Source organism: Cygnus atratus, chromosome 4 (assembly GCF_013377495.2).
Source record: "Cygnus atratus isolate AKBS03 ecotype Queensland, Australia chromosome 4, CAtr_DNAZoo_HiC_assembly, whole genome shotgun sequence".
NCBI lineage: Eukaryota > Metazoa > Chordata > Aves > Anseriformes > Anatidae > Cygnus > Cygnus atratus.
The window spans coordinates 64,036,031-64,056,757 of NC_066365.1; the positions used below are offsets into that span (position 1 = coordinate 64,036,031).

The following is a 20,727-nucleotide window of genomic DNA, read 5'->3' on the forward strand; positions in this document are numbered from 1 at the left end:
CGGGAAAGGAAGGGCGGCGGCAGCGCTGCATTTGCGAGCGGAAAGGGCGGCCCGGGCGGCTGTTCTCAGAGAGGGAAGCCATTTTAGGCGGCCATAACCGTAGCCGAAGAAGCTGTCAGCGCTCCGTGTCGGGAAACAGCTTTTAGTGCCCGCTGCGGCGGCGCGCGGGTGCAGCGGGAGGGCGGTGGGGGGCAGGCAGTCAGGTAATGGCGGCTGCTAGCGAGGAGCAACGTGTGCGCCCTTCACCTCAAAGAGCTGTCGTTTAATGGCACTGCCAGGCCGAGAGGGAGGCTCCCGGGATGGTTCTGTAACAACACCCAAGTCGCACTGAGCTGTAGCAGCTCTTTGCTTCACCATCATCCATCAGTCCATCCGTCTCACTGTAGGCACAGCCTTGAAAATATTAGACTGCCAACTCCAGCTTTAAATCTGGATCCATTTTCAAATGCACTCTTAGAGTATTTGCCCTCTTGAAATGAGAGCTTTCTTGCACGTTTTGTTTGCTGGTCTTCAGGATCGAAGTTGGAGTGATAAAGAAAAACGCAGAAAATATTGCAGTGAGTTGTGCATCCGAAAATAATCCCTCAGGTTCTAGCTATAAGTGCCTTTCAGTTTCATCTGGATGATTTCTTTCTTGTATTCTCTCCTGATAAAATTAGGACTTCTTCCTTATTATTTATTCCTAAAGGAATTGATAAAAATCATGCCTTATATCTAGAGAACAAAAAGGTGTCTTATCACGAGTACAGCTATAGCAAATGCTGGCTCTGGTAATAGTCCAGTAATATAACTTAATAGTGTCAAGAGTGACACTAATCCCCACTGAAAGTAGTGAACCCTATGACGCATATCCAAGTGTACAGTCCTGTTTTCTCAAAATAACTAAAAAATAAGAAATATAGGGGAAAAACTGGGAGACTGGGTAGCATATAAATATTTTGACCTTCACATTTTGCAGCCCGTATACTCTCAATGACAGCAGTGATTTAAATAGTACAGGAGTCAAATAGAAATGTTTTTTTCTATTCAGTAAAAGTTCAGATTCTTAGGAGGTAGACTGAAAAATAATAATTTTGGTATGTGTTTTACTTAACAAAAGCAGATTTATAGTCATTCTAGCTGTATATAAATTGAAGTTCAAAACATATATGTTGTTACCCAATTATACTTTTCCTTTTAGAAAGTAAACCAAGCGTTTTGCATGAAAACAACGAGTATGAGAAATACGTCGTGTTTTCACATACCATAGTCATTCCTTGCATGCTGCACGGCTTTCATCAACATAGAAGTTTTGCAGATATGTGTGTTGCTTCATGTTGAGAAAACAGGAAAAGCAAAAAGAATGGCATGTAGGCTGTGATTAAATATATATTTTATCAGTAAACCTTTATAAAGTTCAGGCCATCACAAGGGTAGAAACTAGATAGTATACAAGGTAGACGTGCTCTGACTGTTTTTAAGCACTTCTAAACCTCTTGATTAACTAATGACCTTATCAAGTGCCTTTTGAAGTGGATGGAAAAACTAGGATATTTCTTGATGAAATAATAGGCCTTCTGCAGATATAGCCTAATTCAGTACAGCAGCCTTACAACTCAATACACTTAAATTGGTGTAACTATTGTAATGATAACCCTAAAAGTGCATATGACCAAGTTTTTCAATATATTTAGCTAACACTTTTTCTTATATTTGGTTTGAGTTGTAGGTGCTGAAATAATGGAAAATTTGGGTTAATCTGTGTGTTTTGCTAGTAGAAGAGTAACACTTACTCTTTGTGTATATTCAGTTGAAACAGCATGACTGCACAGCTCATCAGCATGCACTTAGCTCCAGCACCTGCTGCATCCTGCCTAATGCAAGGGTGAAAACAAGGCACAGGAGTTATGATGAGGGAATTGTGGACAATAATTTGCAGTGATAAAGGAATTGAGGCTTCATTACTTAAGCTACTCAAGGCGTATGTTTTAAAAAGACAAGTCCTGCACCTGAACTGACATAACCAAAGAGCCCAGGAAAAGAGAAGGCTTGGGGAGGTCCTCACCTCAATATTCCAGTACTAAAAAGTTGGCTTCAAAAAGGAGGAAAGCACTCCCTTCACAAGGAGAAATATGGAGAAGGTAAGGGGAAAGGGGTACAAGGTATGCTGGGAGACATTTTTGTCTTGAAATAAGAAATTATTATTATTATTTTTTTAACAGTGAGAATAATTAATCACTGGAACAACCTCTGCTTATGTGGTGCAACCCACTTATGTGGTGAAATCCCCATCAGCAGAGACTTCAAGATGTAGTTGGCCAAGGAGCTAGATAATCTCATCTAGGTTCCCTTTTCCCATAAAGGGTTGGACCTGTTGGATTTCTCGAGCTCCCTTCCAAGCTGGGCTGTTCTATGATTCTATTTTCATGTAATCTGGTATGTAGATACACTACATTGTATAATCTACCTGTAGGTGTTAACTTGTCAGCAAAGCGGCTGCTAATGGTAATTTGGACAATGTGTTTTCCTAAATGTGCTATTACCAGTTTTATAGATAAGTGAGGCTCTAGCGAGGAGCAAAGCAAGGGTTCTGGTTATTCTTTATTACTTTGCATTGGCTTTTGAGTACATTCAGCCTAAAAGATACAAGGATGGAATGTTGTTTTGTTTTCTGCTTTCATTTGCATCTGAATTTTACATAGTGAGAAGAAATTGTTTTTCCTATTCTTAGAACATGTGTTATATAAGGATCAACCACATCACAGTCTTTAGTGACTACAGTAATTATTTTTCATTTAGATCAATTGAATATTTTGAATGTAACAGATCATGGGAGCCTCTGAGCTTAGCTTTCTTAGCAATGAAATAGAGGTTTCTTTGTTTTACTTCCTTTGAGAAATGACTACCTCAGCCTTCACTTTCATGCTAGTGATTCAAATAAGAAACAAAGGAAATCATGCATTCTCTTTGCAAAAGCTATTCAAAGGAAATATCCTTGATTTAAATGTAGTAATTAAATAAATGTGTGTTTGAAAAGGTTAAGATACATTAGTGTTGTAAACTGAAGACTCCTGTTTACCTACAGAGTAGGTATTGTGCAAAGAGCTGAAATAAGAGCTTCCCGTCCCTGACTCACTGTTGACCTTAACCTAGACCACTCATGTTCAGTGTTTGTAGAGCTGAGATGTTTTCTGTGATCTGTTCACAGAGCTTCTCTGATTCAGATGTTATTAATCTGTTAAAGAATAGATAGTGATCAGGAGCTGAACGGAGACTGTTACATAATCAACAACCTAATTAACAAAGCATCTGAACAATGGACATGTTACAGATGATTAATTCTTGCAAATAAAAGTTTAAGAATTCCTGTAGAAATGTTAGGAAGTATTCTAAAATATGGTGCTTTATCGGAAAAAAAAATAGCTAACACTGTGAAAGGAATTTGTGGATTTGAAGATTCTGTGAAAGAAATGTACAAAGGTTGGAGTTAACAGCGATTTTTGTGTTAAATATTTTCCTCATCTTTCACAACGTGACTTGTTTGCATGTTTTCAGAAACTGATTTCAACACCTTCAGGTTCTTTTATTTTAAATAACAAATAATGTTTTGTAAGTTATTTGAGAGTTTTTAAAGTTTTCTATATTCAAGTTTTGCAGTTCTAAATGAAAGCTGAATTTTGTGATCTAGCTGTATATTTTTAAATTAATTTTCTCAGTGTTTGCTGAGTATTTGCCATTTACTGACTAGTTGTTTTAATTTCAATTTAAAGTAACTCATAATGAGGCACACAAGTGGTATCTTCTTATGTTCCTTGACTGGGTTCACATAAATTTTAGAATTAGGTTTCTCAGTTACTTTCTCACTTTTAGAAAGTCAAATTAGTTTTCTGATATTCTAGTAAATATTGTGACTTTTTCCCCGTTACAAAAGTCATTAACTAAATGCACCCAAATATTGTTTGTTGACAAGAAACCTGCCTGAAATTTTCTTCATTTCTTACCTAAGTAGGACATTTTTAATTAAAGGAGGTTGGCTATAATGTAGGTGTATTCTTAATTTTGAGGAGTGAATGTGCAATGTTCTCTGTGCTTTCTGTTCATAAACGAAGAGATAATACTGTAAGTAGTAACTTGTTGCTTCCCCAATTAGGACTAAAAAGATAGATGGGTGATGATTCTCGATCTTTTCTGAACGTTGTGCTTGGGGTAAAGCATTACACTGCTTACACTGGGTAAAAAAGCAAATGCATTGTCTAACTCATCCAGGTAAGAAGACAGCCTTCAAATAGCACTGCTGTTTTCTTGCTTTCATCTAGCATTCCTTTATTTTAATTCTGTACAATGGAAAAAAAGTCACCAAAGGACTGAAAACACGTGATGTTGTTAGTAACTTAATACAGATTTGAAAAACAACCAAAGGTTAAAACTCAATCTAGTCTGAATGTTGTACATACACAAACCATTGAACTCAAGTTGAATTCTCAGGTGAGTATTAAATGGCAGTGCAGCCCCAACCTCACCCTTAAGGAAGGAAACAATGCATATAATAGTGTTTGATACAGACAATGCACTACCTTTTAAGCATGCAAACATTTGAACTTCATGAGGAAAACGAAGGCAGAAAAGATAAATAAGACTGTTAAAAAGGGGAAGAAGGCATCTAAGGGAACTGAGAAAGAAGGCACCACGTAATGTAATCTGATTTGTCTAGTTATATTATTCTGCACCTTGAAGGTTGTCAATGCAAATTACAAAAAAGTAGCTGGTCCAGAGCATTACGCTAGTCTGAAACACCCATTTGATGGAAGTCAACACCTTAATTATCCTTGTTGAAAATCTCAGGTAGCTTCAATGTTTGACTCTTGCCTTTTGCTATAATCTATGTTAAGAATATATGTTACAGCTTGGATCTTCAAATGTGTAAAAAAAAAATAAATAAAAATCTGCTAGAAGCTGGTAAATAAATCTGCCTACCGTGTCTCCTAGATCATTTCTTGAATTTAGTTTCACTTAACTACGCTTACTTTCTTAGGGAGGACAATGGCTCTCAAAATGTTTTCCCAAGACTACAGTTTAATGATACAAAGCATTTGGCAGCAATACTCCACCTATAATTGTTCTTGACTACTCAGTACCAAGTAGTGGTATATAATACCTCTCAGTTTGAGGATTTGATCTGGTTTTAAAAGCCTGCGAAAAATTGCAGGGGACAGCAGAGAGGCAAAAGCAAATGGCCAGATGTGGGAGGGTGGGAAAGGGAACACTTGTGAATTACTGAAACCAATTTCCTCACTGAGGAAAATGCCTGTGCAGCCATGCACATCTGTAACACTATGACAAGATTTTCATACTACTTAGTGCATTTAGGAACATCCTACAGTATACATTTTTTTGAGTAATGAAAGCAGATCTGTTTTTTGCAGGAAGACTATGCATCAATTGTGGGTTTGGGCATTCAAATTTATTATTCCTAGAACTTTCTGCTCTATTTACACTTGATGCTTGTGCCTTACTCTAGGAGTATTGGTCTGTTTAGACTTGATGCTTTATTTTTATATTGCTAGAGGCAATTTTTTTTTTAAGCTGCTGGTAGCATATTAGCTATTTGGGGGGATGGTCTAATGCCCTCTCTGCCTTTGATTTGACTTTTGACTGCGGCAATGAAATAGAGACAAAGCTGCTTAGGCGTGTGGGTGTCTCTGCTGCGAGATTGGAAAGTACAGATAATTTTCATAATGTGTACAGCATGGAAGTCATCTCTTGCCATTTGCTTGGTTGTTTGTTTTTCATTATTTTTATTCATCCTTCCCAGTCCATTACCACTTCTGTGTTCTGTAGGGTCAGTTTTTCATTTATTTTGACCCAGCATCCTGATAGGACAACAGAGGAGTTAGAGGGAACTGAGAAAGTGCTGTAGTGTAGAAGGGGAGAGAGAAAGATGTTGGTATGAGAACAAAATTCAGCAATATGTCAATGTGAAGCTTTAGCTGGAAGATGCTTGTGCTGTTTTGGCTAATTGCCTGCTACTGTTCTGGCTAATCTTAACATTAACAGGTTTTTAAGAACATACAACTAAGACAGGGTTCATATTTTTTCTCATAGAAATCTTGCCTGGTCTAACCTCTGAAATCACTCACTGTTCACCAAAAAGCTGAATTTTCAAAGGTAGAATAGGTGAGAGAGTTTTGCAGCAGCAAGAAAGAAAAAGGAAAAACATTTCATGGTGTAAAACAGGAAAATTGTAGGAACAAAGGGTCCGTAAAGTACCTTCTAGTAAATGGTAGAGTGGATAGATGGGGAAAAAAAAATCAATAAAACCCTGTAAGCATAAGAAATGTCTGTACAATTCAGTAAAAGCATTTACACTGGCAATTGATTTAGAAGTCCAAGGCAGAAACACTGGTAAAATAACTATTGGCTTCGGTCAATGAAGCACTTGCTTTAATGGTTTGAAAAGAAAAGTCTAGGAGAAAATTCTGGTCCTGTCTCAACCTCAAAAAACATTGGATTTGTCATGCATGGATACTGTATGATGTCAACAGCAGAATATTCCTCCTTGAATTCCTTATCATCAAGAATCAAAGGCCATCAGAAAGGCAGAAAATCAAGCACATAAAAGTGCACTTCATGCTTCCTATTTATACAATAATGTCTGGAAGTTAAGACTTCATTACATGGCTCCTAAAAGAACAGAACAAAGGAGTAAAATTCACATATTTTGAGCCATCTACAATGCAGGCAAGTTTCTGGTGTTATTTTTCATTGTTTGTCATCTAAATGAGATGTGATTTCAATGCTTTTGGATGGATTGAGCACTTCATGCATTTTAATGGAAAAAGAGTCTGTTAGGCTGAAGTCCTGATACCCAGGTAGGAGAAAGAAGTGTTAAAACATAAAAACAAAAGGGGAAGTGTTGAGGTTTAAGTGTAGATTTACACTTTGTATGATTTTCCAAAAGAAGGGATCCAATAGCGAAGGATGGACCAATGAAATGTTCGTTTCCAGAGCAAATTGTAATGGCATTTTGAATTGTCAATGAAGTTTTGTTAGTTTGATTGTTTAAAAGAAAATATGAGGTATCAGTTTCCCTTTGTTTCTTGCTGGTAGTATTACTCTGCACATCCTATCAGATACCAATAAACACGCGTTCTCTTCTGCTTTTATTCACGTTGCCTTAGATGAAGATCGTAGTATGTTTAAAAGCACCTTCTTTTCTAATAAAACAAACGCATGTGAGAGTTGAGCTTAACTCAGTAATCAGGCTTCAATTAGGGTTTTGATGCTGTTTTAGTAGTAATGCATTCTACCTAAAAGCCTGAGAATAGCACTGGTGGGTAGGCAGACAGAGAGACAGTTTCTGTTATTCTGTTTATTTCAAGTCATTTTGGGTATGATAAAACTGATTGTGTATGAAGGCAGTTATTTTACTTCTGATATAGCTCAGAGGGGGAGTTGAATATCAAGAGCTGTTGCTACACAAAATCTCCAATCAGAGGAGGAGTGTGCAGTCTCTATTTGAAATGATAATTCCAAGTCTTCTAGTATAAATTAAAAAGGAGAGAGAAATAAACCATAAAATTTGTTTGACAAAGGACTAATGTCTGGGATCTGCAGTCTTGGGGAGAAAAGAACCCAACAATCTAAGTAAAAAGTTTCAGGGCATTTCAGTCCTTACCCTGTGAGACTGTAAAAGCACGAGGATGCAGGTACAAAAGGAATTGTATCTGAACAAGTGCAAAGAACAGTTACCAGTAAAACTTCCTCTAATCCAAGTGAAATTTAGAATTCAATACAAAATGACACTTCCTGTAGAAGTACTAATGGGAAACACAATATGCTGCTTTTCTTGGCTGACAGAGCAGAAAAGAAACTTAGAGGACTTATTCTTGTTTGTTTTTTTTTTTTTTCTTGAAAACTAAACTGGGAGAAGAAAGGGACAAATGTTGAATATATTGATTGAGATATCTTGTGACCTGTGAATACAGCTCAACATATAGAACAATATGCCCTTTTTTTGCTTATCTTGCACAAAAAGTTTAATATTTGCTCTCTTATTTCCTTAATAAGGGTGAGTGTTACAGCTTTAGAAGTTTCTGAATGAAGTAATGTATTGGGTCTCTGTATCCTGTGGTCATCAGCTATGAGCCACTACTCATGTTGGGGTCTGACTGCATTGTACTGATGCAATCGGATTGTAGCACCAGGTGGGAGGATTGGTTTTCACTAGGAGAAAGAAGAATGAACTACTCTAATGCACCCGCACAGTGGAGTGCTGAGCACAACAAATAAGTAGACATCCTTTGAAGCTTTTTTCTTTTCAGTGATTAAATTCTGATGCTGTACTTATCAAGAAAGCCACTAGCTTTAAACAGTTTTCTAATTTACAGTACTTCCATTTTCCTTCTTCATCCCAAGACATCCAAATTCCAACGAACTATTTTAGAAAGGAAAATTTTAGTGATCATGCGTATCTTATGGAGATGCAGTATGCCATTTAGAAAGCCAACAAACAGACTCTTGAACATTTTGTAATGCTATATTAATACCATCTGATTGTTCATCATCAACTTATTGTGACTGCTAACATTACCAGCGTCTGCTAAACACATGCTTTGTGGAAAAGAAAGTTAAAAAAATGTTACAAGAAGTGAATTCAGAACACCCAGAACCACTGCAGAGTTAGAGCTTCCTCCTTCAAATACTTGTATGCACAGGTGGATGAAAGTCCTGTTGTGTTCTTGAAGGTTACAGATGCCAAAGTCACTCAGGAGACGATTTAAGAGCTGTTCAATAAAATTAATCATCTGACTGAAAAGCTGGGATCAGATAATGTTTAATGAACGTATTAATTAAACTCCAATCAGCAAGTTTCCAAATTAACACCATGGGCTGTACCCTGCTGTGCTCTTACGCTGTCTAGAATAGTCCTTTTTACATATTGCGTGCTATCTGAACACAATCAGAGATCTTCAGATAAACTGGTACTTTTGCCCCCTTGGATTTGCTAAATCTTAAGGTTGTACAAAAAAATAAAAATAAAAAAATCAACACACTAAAGAACAGAAGAGCATGCAGGGTACATAACTTGTATGTGGGCGTCAGCAGCACTTGAAGGAATCTGCAATTAGAAGTGTAGCCTCCTCTACCATATTACAGTACTTCCAGGAACATGCAGAAAGAAAAATACACTAACTTGCACGGCATATTCCTCCCCCCACCCTTTTTTTCTGCCAATAGACTAGGAAAAGGTAATAAATACTATTCCAATAACATATAATGAAGTAATACTTTAATTATAACATGATCATAGTAAACTCCCACTACTGACCATCAATAAGGAGGCATTAATTTGCTCCATATCTGCCAAATGATTACATAAAAATTGACTGGTAGCTTGATCTGCTTTGCCCTGTACAGAGAGGGGGGAAGAATAAGATGCAGAAGTCACATTTATAGTCCCTCATAGGCGCTACTAGCACAACAATGCCAGCGCACAGTGGAAGTCAAGCATTTCAACCATTAAAAATCACAAGTTACAGTAGGAAAAAATGTCAAGGGCAAATCCTTCTCAGCTCATGTGTACTGTCATTTTGAGATGATATTCCTTATTTTCCGTTTTAAACCAATGTGTAGTGTTTCTGATCATTTAGTCTGCTGCTTTGCCTCATTCCCAGGTGTTGTCTCCTGAGCAGGAGACACTAGAACTCTGAAATGACAGCAACCATGTAAATGTCTGGTTATCTGTTCACCTGCATAAATACAACTGTAGTACAACTTCAAAGGTTCTTTAGGCTCTTAAAGCGTTTCATCTGATACAGATCACTTTTTTGTCTACACATTAGAAAATGCCGATGTTTTTTATGAGCAATAAACTGTCATTCTCCCAACCTGTGAAAGACAGCTTGCAACAAACTCCAAAATAAGAATTTGCCATGAATCTTTATCTTTAAATGCATAGCATGAACAATCCACACTGCCCTTAGCAGTCTGACACCAGAAAAAAATGATGTAACTGATGAGTTCATGAGCACGTCACATGAATCTTAGGCCTTTAGTGAAAATAGGGGCAGGTAATGCAGCTTGCTGACTAGTAGTGTAACTAACTTTGCTACTACCCAAGGCACTGGGCAGAGGGAGCTGGTGCTATCCCACTCGCAATTTGACCTGAGCTACGACATGCACTCCCACAAAAAGGCAATTAAAAGCAGCTGGCTGAGAGTGGAGGTGGATAAACAGAAAACCAACCCTGAGATTGGCATTTTGAAGTGTAGGATAGAAAGAGATACTACAGCTTAATTTGAAGGTAGGAAGAAGAGGATGGAGACATCACAAAGAATTAGCAGCCACAACTGTAGCAGCTGCTGCTGACTGCACCCATGACTGTTGGGGTTATCACAAGAACCTAGGATATAATTAGCAAAGCCCAGCAAATGTCCATATTTTTTATACAAATGTCTATAATTTCTACATGTTTGTATCAAAAATATTTTACAGTCAACAACGGTGGAAGATAAGTAAGAAAATGGCATGATTTGGAATGAATTCTAAACAAAAAAAACCTGTAACAATTACTGTAACAGAACTATTTAGGATCTTTATGCAACATCAATATTTGTTGTAAGATAAAAAGTGAAAAGATTAATGGCACTGTATTAATGTCAGTTTCACTGACAAGGCCTTATTCATGTCCTTTCCCAAATTAAAAACAAACGAAACAAAAACACATACCTAAGCTTTTGAAGTGTGTTTAAACAACTTCTCCAAGTTTCTCCACGGTCGTAAAAAAGTTTTATTTACCTATCTCCAAAGCTCTTCGCATGAATCAACAACAGCATTTAGTGAAGAGACCTTATAAACTTATTAGGCATTTTTATTTCAAGTTTTCTTATAAACAAGACAAATATATACTCAGAAAAACTGGACCCAAAGTATCAGACAGTTAAAGTTTTCATGCTTTTAATATATTCAATATTTCTATAAATTCTGATATTTTAGTTATGAACTTTATAAATGTACACCTGCATAGCTTCCTGAAATCACTACGTAATTTTCCAGAACACCATTACCACCTACTGCAAGAAATTTTCACTAGCTTTCCACTACTATTCTTAAGAGATTACTTCATGGTAGGATATTCCCTGTCTGGAATTATTTTGCATATGATTAAAACCCTATAAACTTATAAATTTATATATGTTTATAACATATAAACCCTATAAACAAGTAACTTTCCCCACGTAACTCTCTTATGAGATTTCTTGCCTTTTAAAATTCTTTCAGTGACTGCAACATAACAAATTATGTATACTTTATGGATTTCATGCACAGTCTTTGTATAATTGTAAACTGCAATATTTATTTTATTTAAGGTGGCATTTTAAAGTCATTTATTTTAGGTCATGTGACACCACTTACAGCAAAGTTGGTTGCATTACTCGTTAAAACATTAAGTAGCTATGCATGTACAGGTAACAGTCTTCAGATTTTCACTGAACGTGCAACATTATATACACAAACTTGACGGACACTGTAATTATGCATTTTACAACACAAAATTAACTGGCGATGAAAGCCTGTGTATATAAGCTGTAGTGCACAAAGGGGCTAGCAGTCATGCCATTTCAAACTGTACCACGACAAAACATGTATTCCATAGTGAGAAATATGAAAGTTTGCTCTTACAATAGTTTCTATAAAAAGTCACACAATCCAAGTCCTGAAAAACATTCATGCCTATAAATTATGTCCATTACTGGAAGAATTTCAATATAGTTAGGCAACAACTATTTTCAATGCCTTTTAAAACTTGTACAAAAAAATATACTTTTCCATAAAAATCAAAAAATAAAATATCTGAAAAGAGATATGCAGTACTTCCCAAATGTTTCGTGATAAATTTAGAAAAAGAAGAGGAATCCAGTCTTAAATTCTGCTCTCATATATACAAACCATTTAAACTGAGACCTATGCATGATGTTTGTTCACTTGTCAGGAGCATTTGACTCAGTCTCTAAGTCTAAAATGCAAATGTTATGGAAAGTATGAAAACTCTTACTTCAGGAGTTTCACTTTGTCCTTTAAAACTTTGAATTTGGGATTGTTATTCACTTTCTTATTAAATATGACTAGAATATCCTCTTCTGATTTGTGATGCTCACCAGCTACTGCATAATACTGAGCTATAACCTGCACAAAGAAAGAGGAAGAGTTTTCAGTTAGTAAAGATGATCCACTTAGAACAAAAATATATTGATGTTAATGTATTAAAAGTACCATGGAATCTATCACATTATTGTTCCTTTGCAGAATTTACTGCACTGAATTTCCCCTCTATTCTAGTAAGCTCTAAAGAACACGTCCAGCTGACATTCTGTCAATTGATGTTCTGTTAAATACTGTCAAACATATTTGCATATATGAAAAAAAAATATTTTTCAAGTTAAAAAAATCTCAAGACCAAACTAAGTTTAAGAACAAAAAAGGTGTTCTACTATACCTTTTTTCGTAGTTTTTTAATTGAAATTTCATTATCTGGAGCCTGTTTCAGAACAGCTTTGATGGTTCCTTTCCAGTTGAATTTACCTAGAGAATAATTAAGTAATTTATATAACACTGTAAGTAAAATTAGGTATTTCCAAGTCTTCTTTAGTAGGAACCAGCCTTCAACCTACTACTTCTAGAACCATTCCAGCTACCATCACAGTTCACTGTTACCTTACTGACCCTACGACAACAGGGCATCTTAAGCATGAAGTCAGTATGTGCAGTTTCTTAAGGTTTTAATAGGATAGCCATGAAGAATCAACATACTACTTGAACAACTCGGGTCAGGGTTGCTTTTACTGAATTTCTGTGTTCCAGCTATAACGCAGTAACCGTTACATAACACAGGAACTGTTGGGAAGATCCCATCTTCCCACCCTTACAACACAAATAGAGACTTTCACACAATACCCACTTCAGAGGCCGTTAATTGGTAACCTTCCAAATACACGATCTCTATGTTCAAGTCCAGGCATTCCCGAACAGTAATGAAGTGCATTGACTTACCTAAGCATAAGCTAAGGTCAAACACAGATAAACCTGAAATTTATGATTCAATGAGCAAAAATGGGGATGCAAATACAAGAGAGACAAAACTACCATCATTTTTCCTCTATATTGGCTAAGGTGCATGGCAGCAGGGAAGAAACCTAACATGGTGAAACAAATATGCCAAATTCCTCACTGTTCAGTGAAAGAAAGGGTAGCTAACGGTTGCTAGCACAAAAGTAACATGAGAATTCAGCATTCAGGTGTAAAATGTAGCACAGACTACTTCCTCTGGAACAGAATGCTATGACTGAAGCACAACTTACTTCATGGGTTGCTGCAGAAGCATTGCACTTATATTCTGCACTAGGTCTTTTGCAGAACAGTTTTTTAACTGCTAGAACTTCCCCTTTAAGAATACCTTTATCTGTTCCCACAGTTTCTTCATTGCCATCGGTGTTTTCTGTTTCCATGTCTTCTGAAATGCTTTCAGTTTTCATTCTCTTTTTTGTGATATGAGGTTCCTCTAGAGGTGAAAATTGAATGAAAATAAACATTCACAGAAAGTGATAGAACTAGAAGAGAAGTTCTTTAAAGACAGTTTCTGTTCTTGTAAAAGAAGATTGGATTGGCTAAGATGTTCACGTTTTGTAAAACGACTGACTGCAACCAGCATGTTAAAATAAATCAAATTTTGTATATGTAGCATTAATTACTTGAAAAATTCTACTGAAGATTATTGATCTTTAAGGCATTGACAAAAGTCTCTTTAACACAATAATATATTAAGTAGGATGGATACCTTCTGCATGTTTATGTTTGCGTTTCTTTCTATTTGTTTCGTCTTCTATTTCATTCTGATGGCCATTTCCATTTATTTCAAATTCATTCTCCAAGCTCTCCTTTCCTTTTTTAGACTTTTTATTCTTTTTTGTTTCTGAGCTTGCAGGCTGGTTTTCCAATTTCAATTCTTTTTTCTCCTTCTTGTTGTTCTTTTGTCTCTCTTCTTTTCGTTCTTTCTTATTCTTTTTCCGCTCAGTTTTATCATCTGTAACTCCATTTTCTTTTGCCACTGTTTTTTCCCCACTTTCTGCAGACTGGACTTCTTCCTTCTGTTGTGGTTTGTCATGTTCTTTTTTGCCTGACACCTTTTGTTGAAAGACAGATTATTACAATTTTTACATGGCTTTTTTGATAATGCAACTTTTATCCAGTACATTATTCATGAACACCACCAATATCCTGAATTCAGTCTTAACATTACAGGAGAAGTGTTATCTTGCAACAAAAATCTTTGGATCTGCTTAATTTTATTCTTCTATGTTTTACAAAATATGTTGCATTATGTAAATAGTGTATTTATTACTTTGATACATGTTTAAATACTCAATTCTCAAGGCATTTAAAATGCAGTATTGCAATTTCTAAGGGCACAAGGTTGATGTGAATGCCAGAAAACATGAATATGGCAAGACACACCATTAGGTACTTCCTACATTAAAACAATTGTCAGCAAACACTAGTTAGCAGGCCAAGATACCTTTCTGAAACTGCTATTAGCGATTAGTGATATTACCAGAATACAAGTGATAAGCAACGTGCAGCTCAAAGAAGTGTCCATGTAGTCTTTTAATATATGTTTGCTAAAAGTAGTAAGAGCTGTCTCTCCTGTAACTTAAGAGCTATACAGATAAACATTTTTGACTGCATTGCTGTTGTTTGATGTTGTACATCTGACTTAACTTACATCTCTGGTTGCTTCAGAAAAAATATCCCACACCTGGTCTTGCAAAGTGCTGTCAGTAATTCTCAAACTGTTCTTCATCCAATTCTGTGCAGGAAAAAAAAAAACAGACAAGCAATAACTTTAAAAGGTGCATCTCTCATTTTTTTCTTGATTACCATATATTCAGTTCTTGGTTTTTTAAATTCAAGAATTTGATTATTTCTTGTGATGAAGATCTGGTTGGATGTTTACTTTCTATGAATACCTTAGAACTCCATGCTAAATTGTTTTGTTTCGTACCTACATATTAAAGCCTATGCCATGCCTTTCAGTTGTCTCACCAATAGTAATCCAGAAGAGGTTAATATTAAAGACTATCCTCAAGCTTTTTAACAGTGCTGATTGTGTTAATGTCCTGCTAAACCTTTTGGCAGTGGAAGGGAAAAAAATAAAAGGCCAAGTTGTAATTCTTTACCGATACAACATACTGATAAAACATTTGGAATCTGCCATGTCTGTGAAGCAAAATTCAGTGAAGCATCCTTTGTAGGAGATTAAGTCAGAATGCTGAGCAACAGGAAAATTCTGAAAGAAAGAGTATCTCAAAGAAACCAGAGTCACAGAAATCATAATTCCTTAAAAATGTGTCTAAGAACATAGACATTCAATAGAAATTGAAAATTAAAAAAAAAAGGTTTTTAGAAAAATGAACAAGCCTATACATGGAACCATCCAAGCCTAATCTCCAAGTCTGACAAACTTTGTGAGTCTCTGGCTTAACAACTAATGAAAACTGCATATAGAGTCCTTTTATGAAAAAAGAAATATGTTTCAAACATATCCTATTTGAAACTTGGCTATTACAGCATCCACTTCCCAATGCTCAAATAAAGCAATTTGTATCATCTTAAAACAGTGTCACTCACTAAGAAAATCTATTTTTAAGCTCACTGCACGGATTACTAAAAATCTCTTAAAACATACCTGAAATTTTACTTTTTTTCTTGGAATGTTATCAAAGATACGCATTTGCTCCAAAATGTTCCGCACTTTAGGGTTGACATTTGGCTTCTTCATTACTTCATGAATTTTCTGAACGAAGAAAACCAGAATGAAATCAGCAAAGCAGCGTAACGATCAAATGATGCATGCAAGGTATGCAAGTTGGAAACACACTGGACAGAAAGCACACACACACTGTACAGCCTGCTGAAACCATTCAATAAGCACGAGAAAAACCACTAACCTTTAGATTTATCATAAGATTAAATAAGCATCAGTTACCTGTACAAATATTCATACTTACGCACTAAGCAGAGGCAAGCAGGACTGCTCACCAATGCTTTCTGCTGTAAAGTTACAACCTATAATAAGAGCATTTTAAAGTAAATTAACTGTATCATACAACGGAGTCCTGTGAAAAGGGCCTGCATTGATTAAAGGAACTGTTAACTGCTTGATCGCTTTTCGTAAAATTTTGATTTCTGGAGTTAACTGTGAAAAGCAGGCCACAGTCTGAAATGCATTTCCTCTGGCAGCAGTTGCAGCTTCAGCAATCATAAATCCCCACAGGCAGTTCAGGCATATTCCTATGCTACCTGTGCCAGTACAACAGCACAGAGAGGGCCAGGCTTGGGCCTTGGAGCAGTTACTTGAACAGCACCGCTGCCTGCTGCAGCACAAAGCTCACTGTACTCTGAGCTTACCATTATTTAAAGACGCAGCCACTGGACACTGGAGAGCCTTCCTCTACTTGTGAAAATCTGCTTACTGAAAGGTTTTATGGACCGGTCAAGAATTCCTCTCTTTTCTGTGCAGAAGGTACTTACTATTGACAATTTTCATAGCAACAGCATTCACATCATACTGCCTTTGAAATTCTGATGATGTTACATCTCAACAATGACACTAACCTGTTGACTTTAACAGTTTTTCATATGCCTTCAGAATGTACTTAGTACTCTGTTGGATTGTCTTCTATATGAGATAGAAGTCAACAAATCCATAGATAAAAATGAACTAACTGATTTTATTTAATGGTGTTTTAAAAACATGTTTGGAAGATCCTTCTTAAAACCATTAAAGGAAACTAATAGCTGTAAGTGGGTAGGTTATTAGGACAGAAATTGTAGGAGACGTCTCCTGTGATACGTGCTCCGCTATTCAACATATTTACAAATGATCTGAGAAGAGGGCAGGAAAATTTTCCTGATGATATGAAGCTATTCAGGATGAGGACTGTGAAGAATTCCAGGAAAATCTTATGAGAATGCGTGACTAGGTAGTAAAAAGGTGAACTAAATTCAACACAAACTCATGTAAAACAGCATGCTTAGGGAAAACAATCTTCACATCTAAAATGACAGGTTTTAAGTTGACCACTGGTGCTTAGAAGTAAGATCTTGGGGTTGAAATTGCCAATTCCATGAAAATGTGAGCACAATGATCAGCAGCAACAAAAAAAAAAAAAAAAAAAAGCAAAACAACGGACAAAAGTCATTAAGAACAAAGAAGGAAACAGCAAACATAATTGTGACAGAGTCTACAGTTCATCCGTATCTTGAAGAGTTTATGTAGTTCTTGTAACCTCATTTCACAAGGATAGAGTGGAACTGTAAAAACTAGTAGAAGACACATTCGAAACAAACACAAGGTGCATTTCTTACCTGCATGAGCAATAGACCTGCCAAGGAATTGCCAAAAGAATGTTGCAGATGTTGGGAAAAACAGATCTTTGGTTTTATCCAGTAGAGCTTCTCTAATGTCTTTAAAAATTATCATCAACAGTTACTTATCATATCAGTATTAAATATAAACCTTACCTGAATCCACGCCTGTTGTTTAACATCTCCTTTGTTGGTTTTGGCTTCAAAATCTTTTCCACCGTATTTCTGGTCTTCACTTACACACTTCACATGGTCTTTATAGTCATCGCCCCTGAACAAAGAAGATTTTTAACTATAGTTCTGTAAAGTGCTTCAGTCCTACAAACTATGCAACACTTACGTAATCAAGAAACTGAAGTAACAGGTAGTATCTATCATTTATGCCTCAATGCTCATACAAGAAAAGCTCAACATGGTTAAGTACATGCTTATATGACTGCTTATGTTTTTGTCATGCTACAGCATTCAGCAGAAATTTGACTCTCATCAAAATGAGATCTGAGTCCAGATCATTTATTAATAAGTCTTACATTTGTTCATGTAATACGCAAAGCTTCTAGCAAATATCTGTTTTATGACTCACATTGACACACTTTAAAATTAATAAAATGGGTAAAAATGCTTGCAAAAAATAATTCCTTAATATGGATACACTAATGTAGTAATGCAGCTCTAATCAATGTGTAAGTGCCCCCAAAAAGGAACAATTAAAACAAATCTTAATCTTTTGTCAGTGAAGTAAGTACCTGGAAATAAAAACCATTATTTGAGAATAATCTTATTTTCTTAGACAAATTCATACATTCATATTTTGAAAGCAGATAGTAGCACTGCTTTCTTCTAAGTGACAAGAGACAGAAGTGCTTATGAGAAGTGACAAGTTCAGCATTTTGGATGTTACTGACAATTTCATTCTCTCTGCAGTAGCAGAATAAAAACAGCTGTGAATCAAAAGATGAAATAATAGTAACAAAAAAAATAAATCTGCAATTCTGTTAACAATGTGGTTTAACTCTCCTTTGGTCACAGATCACAATGCCTAAGAATAGCAGCTTCTTACTGTAAACACTCTAATGTCACTTGGTTGTTAGGCAACTTTCCAATACTGTATCTTGGAAATCCGTAATTTCCCCCAAACGATTTAAATTTTAATATTCATCTGTCTAACTTAATACTTCAATTAACATTTAAGTAATGATGAGCATAGCAGTACTACTTCTAGCAATGCCTAGAAGTAGCATCCAGTGTGTAGAAATGGTCTGAGTGTGTATTCTCAGTACCCATGCCTGTTTTATCTACTGCTAATGGCTTTCCCAGCAACATAAATCATGATTCTTGTCGGTCTTATGCCAATGTCTAGGTAGTATCAGGAAAGATGCCAAAAGCTGCTCACGCTTCCACTCTGGACAAGTGGAAGGAGTTTTGCTGCACGTCTTTCTGCTAGTGTAGGAAAACCTCCAAAGCCCTTGTTCACACACTTGGATGATTACGTTTGAAATAAATGTTCCCACTTTTAAACATAAATTTGAATTACCCGGAAATTGCCAAAGTTAATTCTAACACACCACAGAAAAACTTTAAATTTGTGACACCCACTGCAGAGTGAAGGAGGCTATCTCCCAGAATTTACCTACCAGAAATCCTTGCCACAATCCATGCAAGAAAGGCACTGGCAGTTTCTGCAGATGTTCACATGTTTTTCAACTTGTGCTTTCTTCACAGACTCTCCGCAGGAATTGCACGTGAAAACTACCATGTTGGTGACCAGGCGGCAGCTCCTCTCAAACGGGCACGATCCTTCTCCTCCCCACACAGGCACAGCCCTAGAAAGACAAAAAGGAGGGCCTTGCTTTTGTTACTTGAAAGAAGTGTTCCGATGGTTGAAAATCGCTGAACATCTAAAGCAGGCTGATTTTGAACGTGCAAAACGTTCAACGGGAAAAACTCATTTTGTCTGGTATCCCGAGCACAAGTGAAACCAGCAACCCCGAAACCAGTAACTGCGAAATCATTAACTCCCCGGGTCTTCTCGTCTGTCTGCAAACTTTATGGCTGCCAAACGTTGCTGCCCACCCTTAACCAAAAAAAAAAAAAAAAAAAAAAAGCTCTGACTATGACCACCGGCGATTCCTCGTTAAGTTCACCTCTTCCCTTTAAGTCCCCCAGCTCGGCTTTCACCAGCACCTTTCCCAACCCAGGCTGGCTGCAGCACCCCATATCCCCACCATATCTCTCCCACCAGCTCTCCCCGACCCCGGGCCTTCGTCCCAGCCCCGAACCGATCGCTTGGCAGGCAATGATTCCCAGTCCCCCCCCCCGACCCCGGGTCCCCCTCTCAGCCCCCAGCCCCGCGGCTCCCCGGGCCACCAGGTCAACCCGCTCAGGGCAACGGCACGTGCCTGCGCCCGCCGCCCCGCTCCCGCTCCGGCCGCTCCGCGCCTGCGCCGGGGGCGGCCCTCGGCTCCCTCCGCCCCGTTCCTCCGAGCCTCCGCCGGGGAGGAAGCGGAAAGAGCGGTGGCGGAAGAGGCTGGGGCTGGCGCTGGCATGGAGCTGGGTGGTGGCCGGAGCCGGTAAGAGTAGGGCAGGGCCGGCTCCTTCCCCTCGGGGCTGAGGGGAGCCTGGAGGTTGCACCTCAAAGCTGGCGGGTGGCGCTGGGTGCCCTCGGGTGGGGACGTGCATAGCTGAGGCGGTGTGCTGGAAAGCGGGTTTGCTTTATTTATTTTAAAGCCTGCTGAAAGACATGATTAAATAGGAGGGGGAAAAGAAGCCCAATACACTAACCCGCTTTGATGTGACAGGAGAAAAGGAAGCACAGTGTAACAGTAAATTAAAATGTTGGAGCTCATCAGAATTGAGAATGAGGGTAACCGCTTCTCCAGTTTAAACCAACGTGGTTTTTCTGCTTCATTTATTAATTGGAAGACTGTCCTGCAGGTGTCCTTCCATATTTACAAGTGTGTTGGGAGGGAGTTTCATCTCGCTTCCGAAAAAAGGAAGCGTAGAATTCAGTATAAATGTATTGTATGGGAATAATGTTACTTGTTTTCTCTTCAACCTGTTAAAAAAGTGACTCTTAAGAGACTTTGCATTTTATGACATCAAAGAATTGCCATACTAACTTGTCTCATGAATCAGATCTGTGGGCATTGGGCCTAGTTACAACAGCAGGGAGTATGATATAAACAGTGCTGCTACAGAGTTCCTCCTGTTCAGGTTAGAGGATGAAGTAACTGAGGTTATCCTCTACAAATACTACTGGGTTTTTAGGTCTGGTATGTTTTTACCTTATAAACTTACTCTCAGAGTTGTGTGAATTGCTTTTTC

At 37.4% G+C, this 20,727-nt stretch overlaps 2 protein-coding genes across 4 annotated transcripts in view; one reads left to right on the top strand and one right to left on the bottom strand.

Annotated features, from left to right (window-relative positions):
• Positions 1–8,505: 8,505 nt before the first annotated feature.
• LYAR (Ly1 antibody reactive) lies at positions 8,506–19,911 on the bottom strand. The gene is made up of 9 exons (XM_035547123.2): positions 19,803–19,911; positions 19,038–19,226; positions 17,560–17,674; positions 15,722–15,829; positions 14,759–14,842; positions 13,814–14,159; positions 13,433–13,537; positions 12,476–12,561; positions 8,506–12,165 (listed from the first exon to the last, which is right to left on the bottom strand). The coding sequence occupies exons 2-9, from the start codon at positions 19,157–19,159 to the stop codon at positions 12,031–12,033; spliced, it is 1,101 nt and encodes a 366-aa protein (XP_035403016.1). The 5' UTR covers positions 19,160–19,226; positions 19,803–19,911; the 3' UTR covers positions 8,506–12,030.
• The window catches only part of ZBTB49 (zinc finger and BTB domain containing 49), a 34,693-nt gene continuing 33,865 nt past the window's right edge, over positions 19,900–20,727 (top strand). For 2 of the 3 annotated variants that reach the window (XR_007708173.1, XM_035547122.2), the window contains exon 1: positions 19,900–19,973. The gene's annotated coding sequence lies outside the window, so the exon portion shown is untranslated. The remainder of the gene's footprint in view (positions 19,974–20,727) is intronic. The other variant, XM_050710256.1, reaches the window with a different exon arrangement.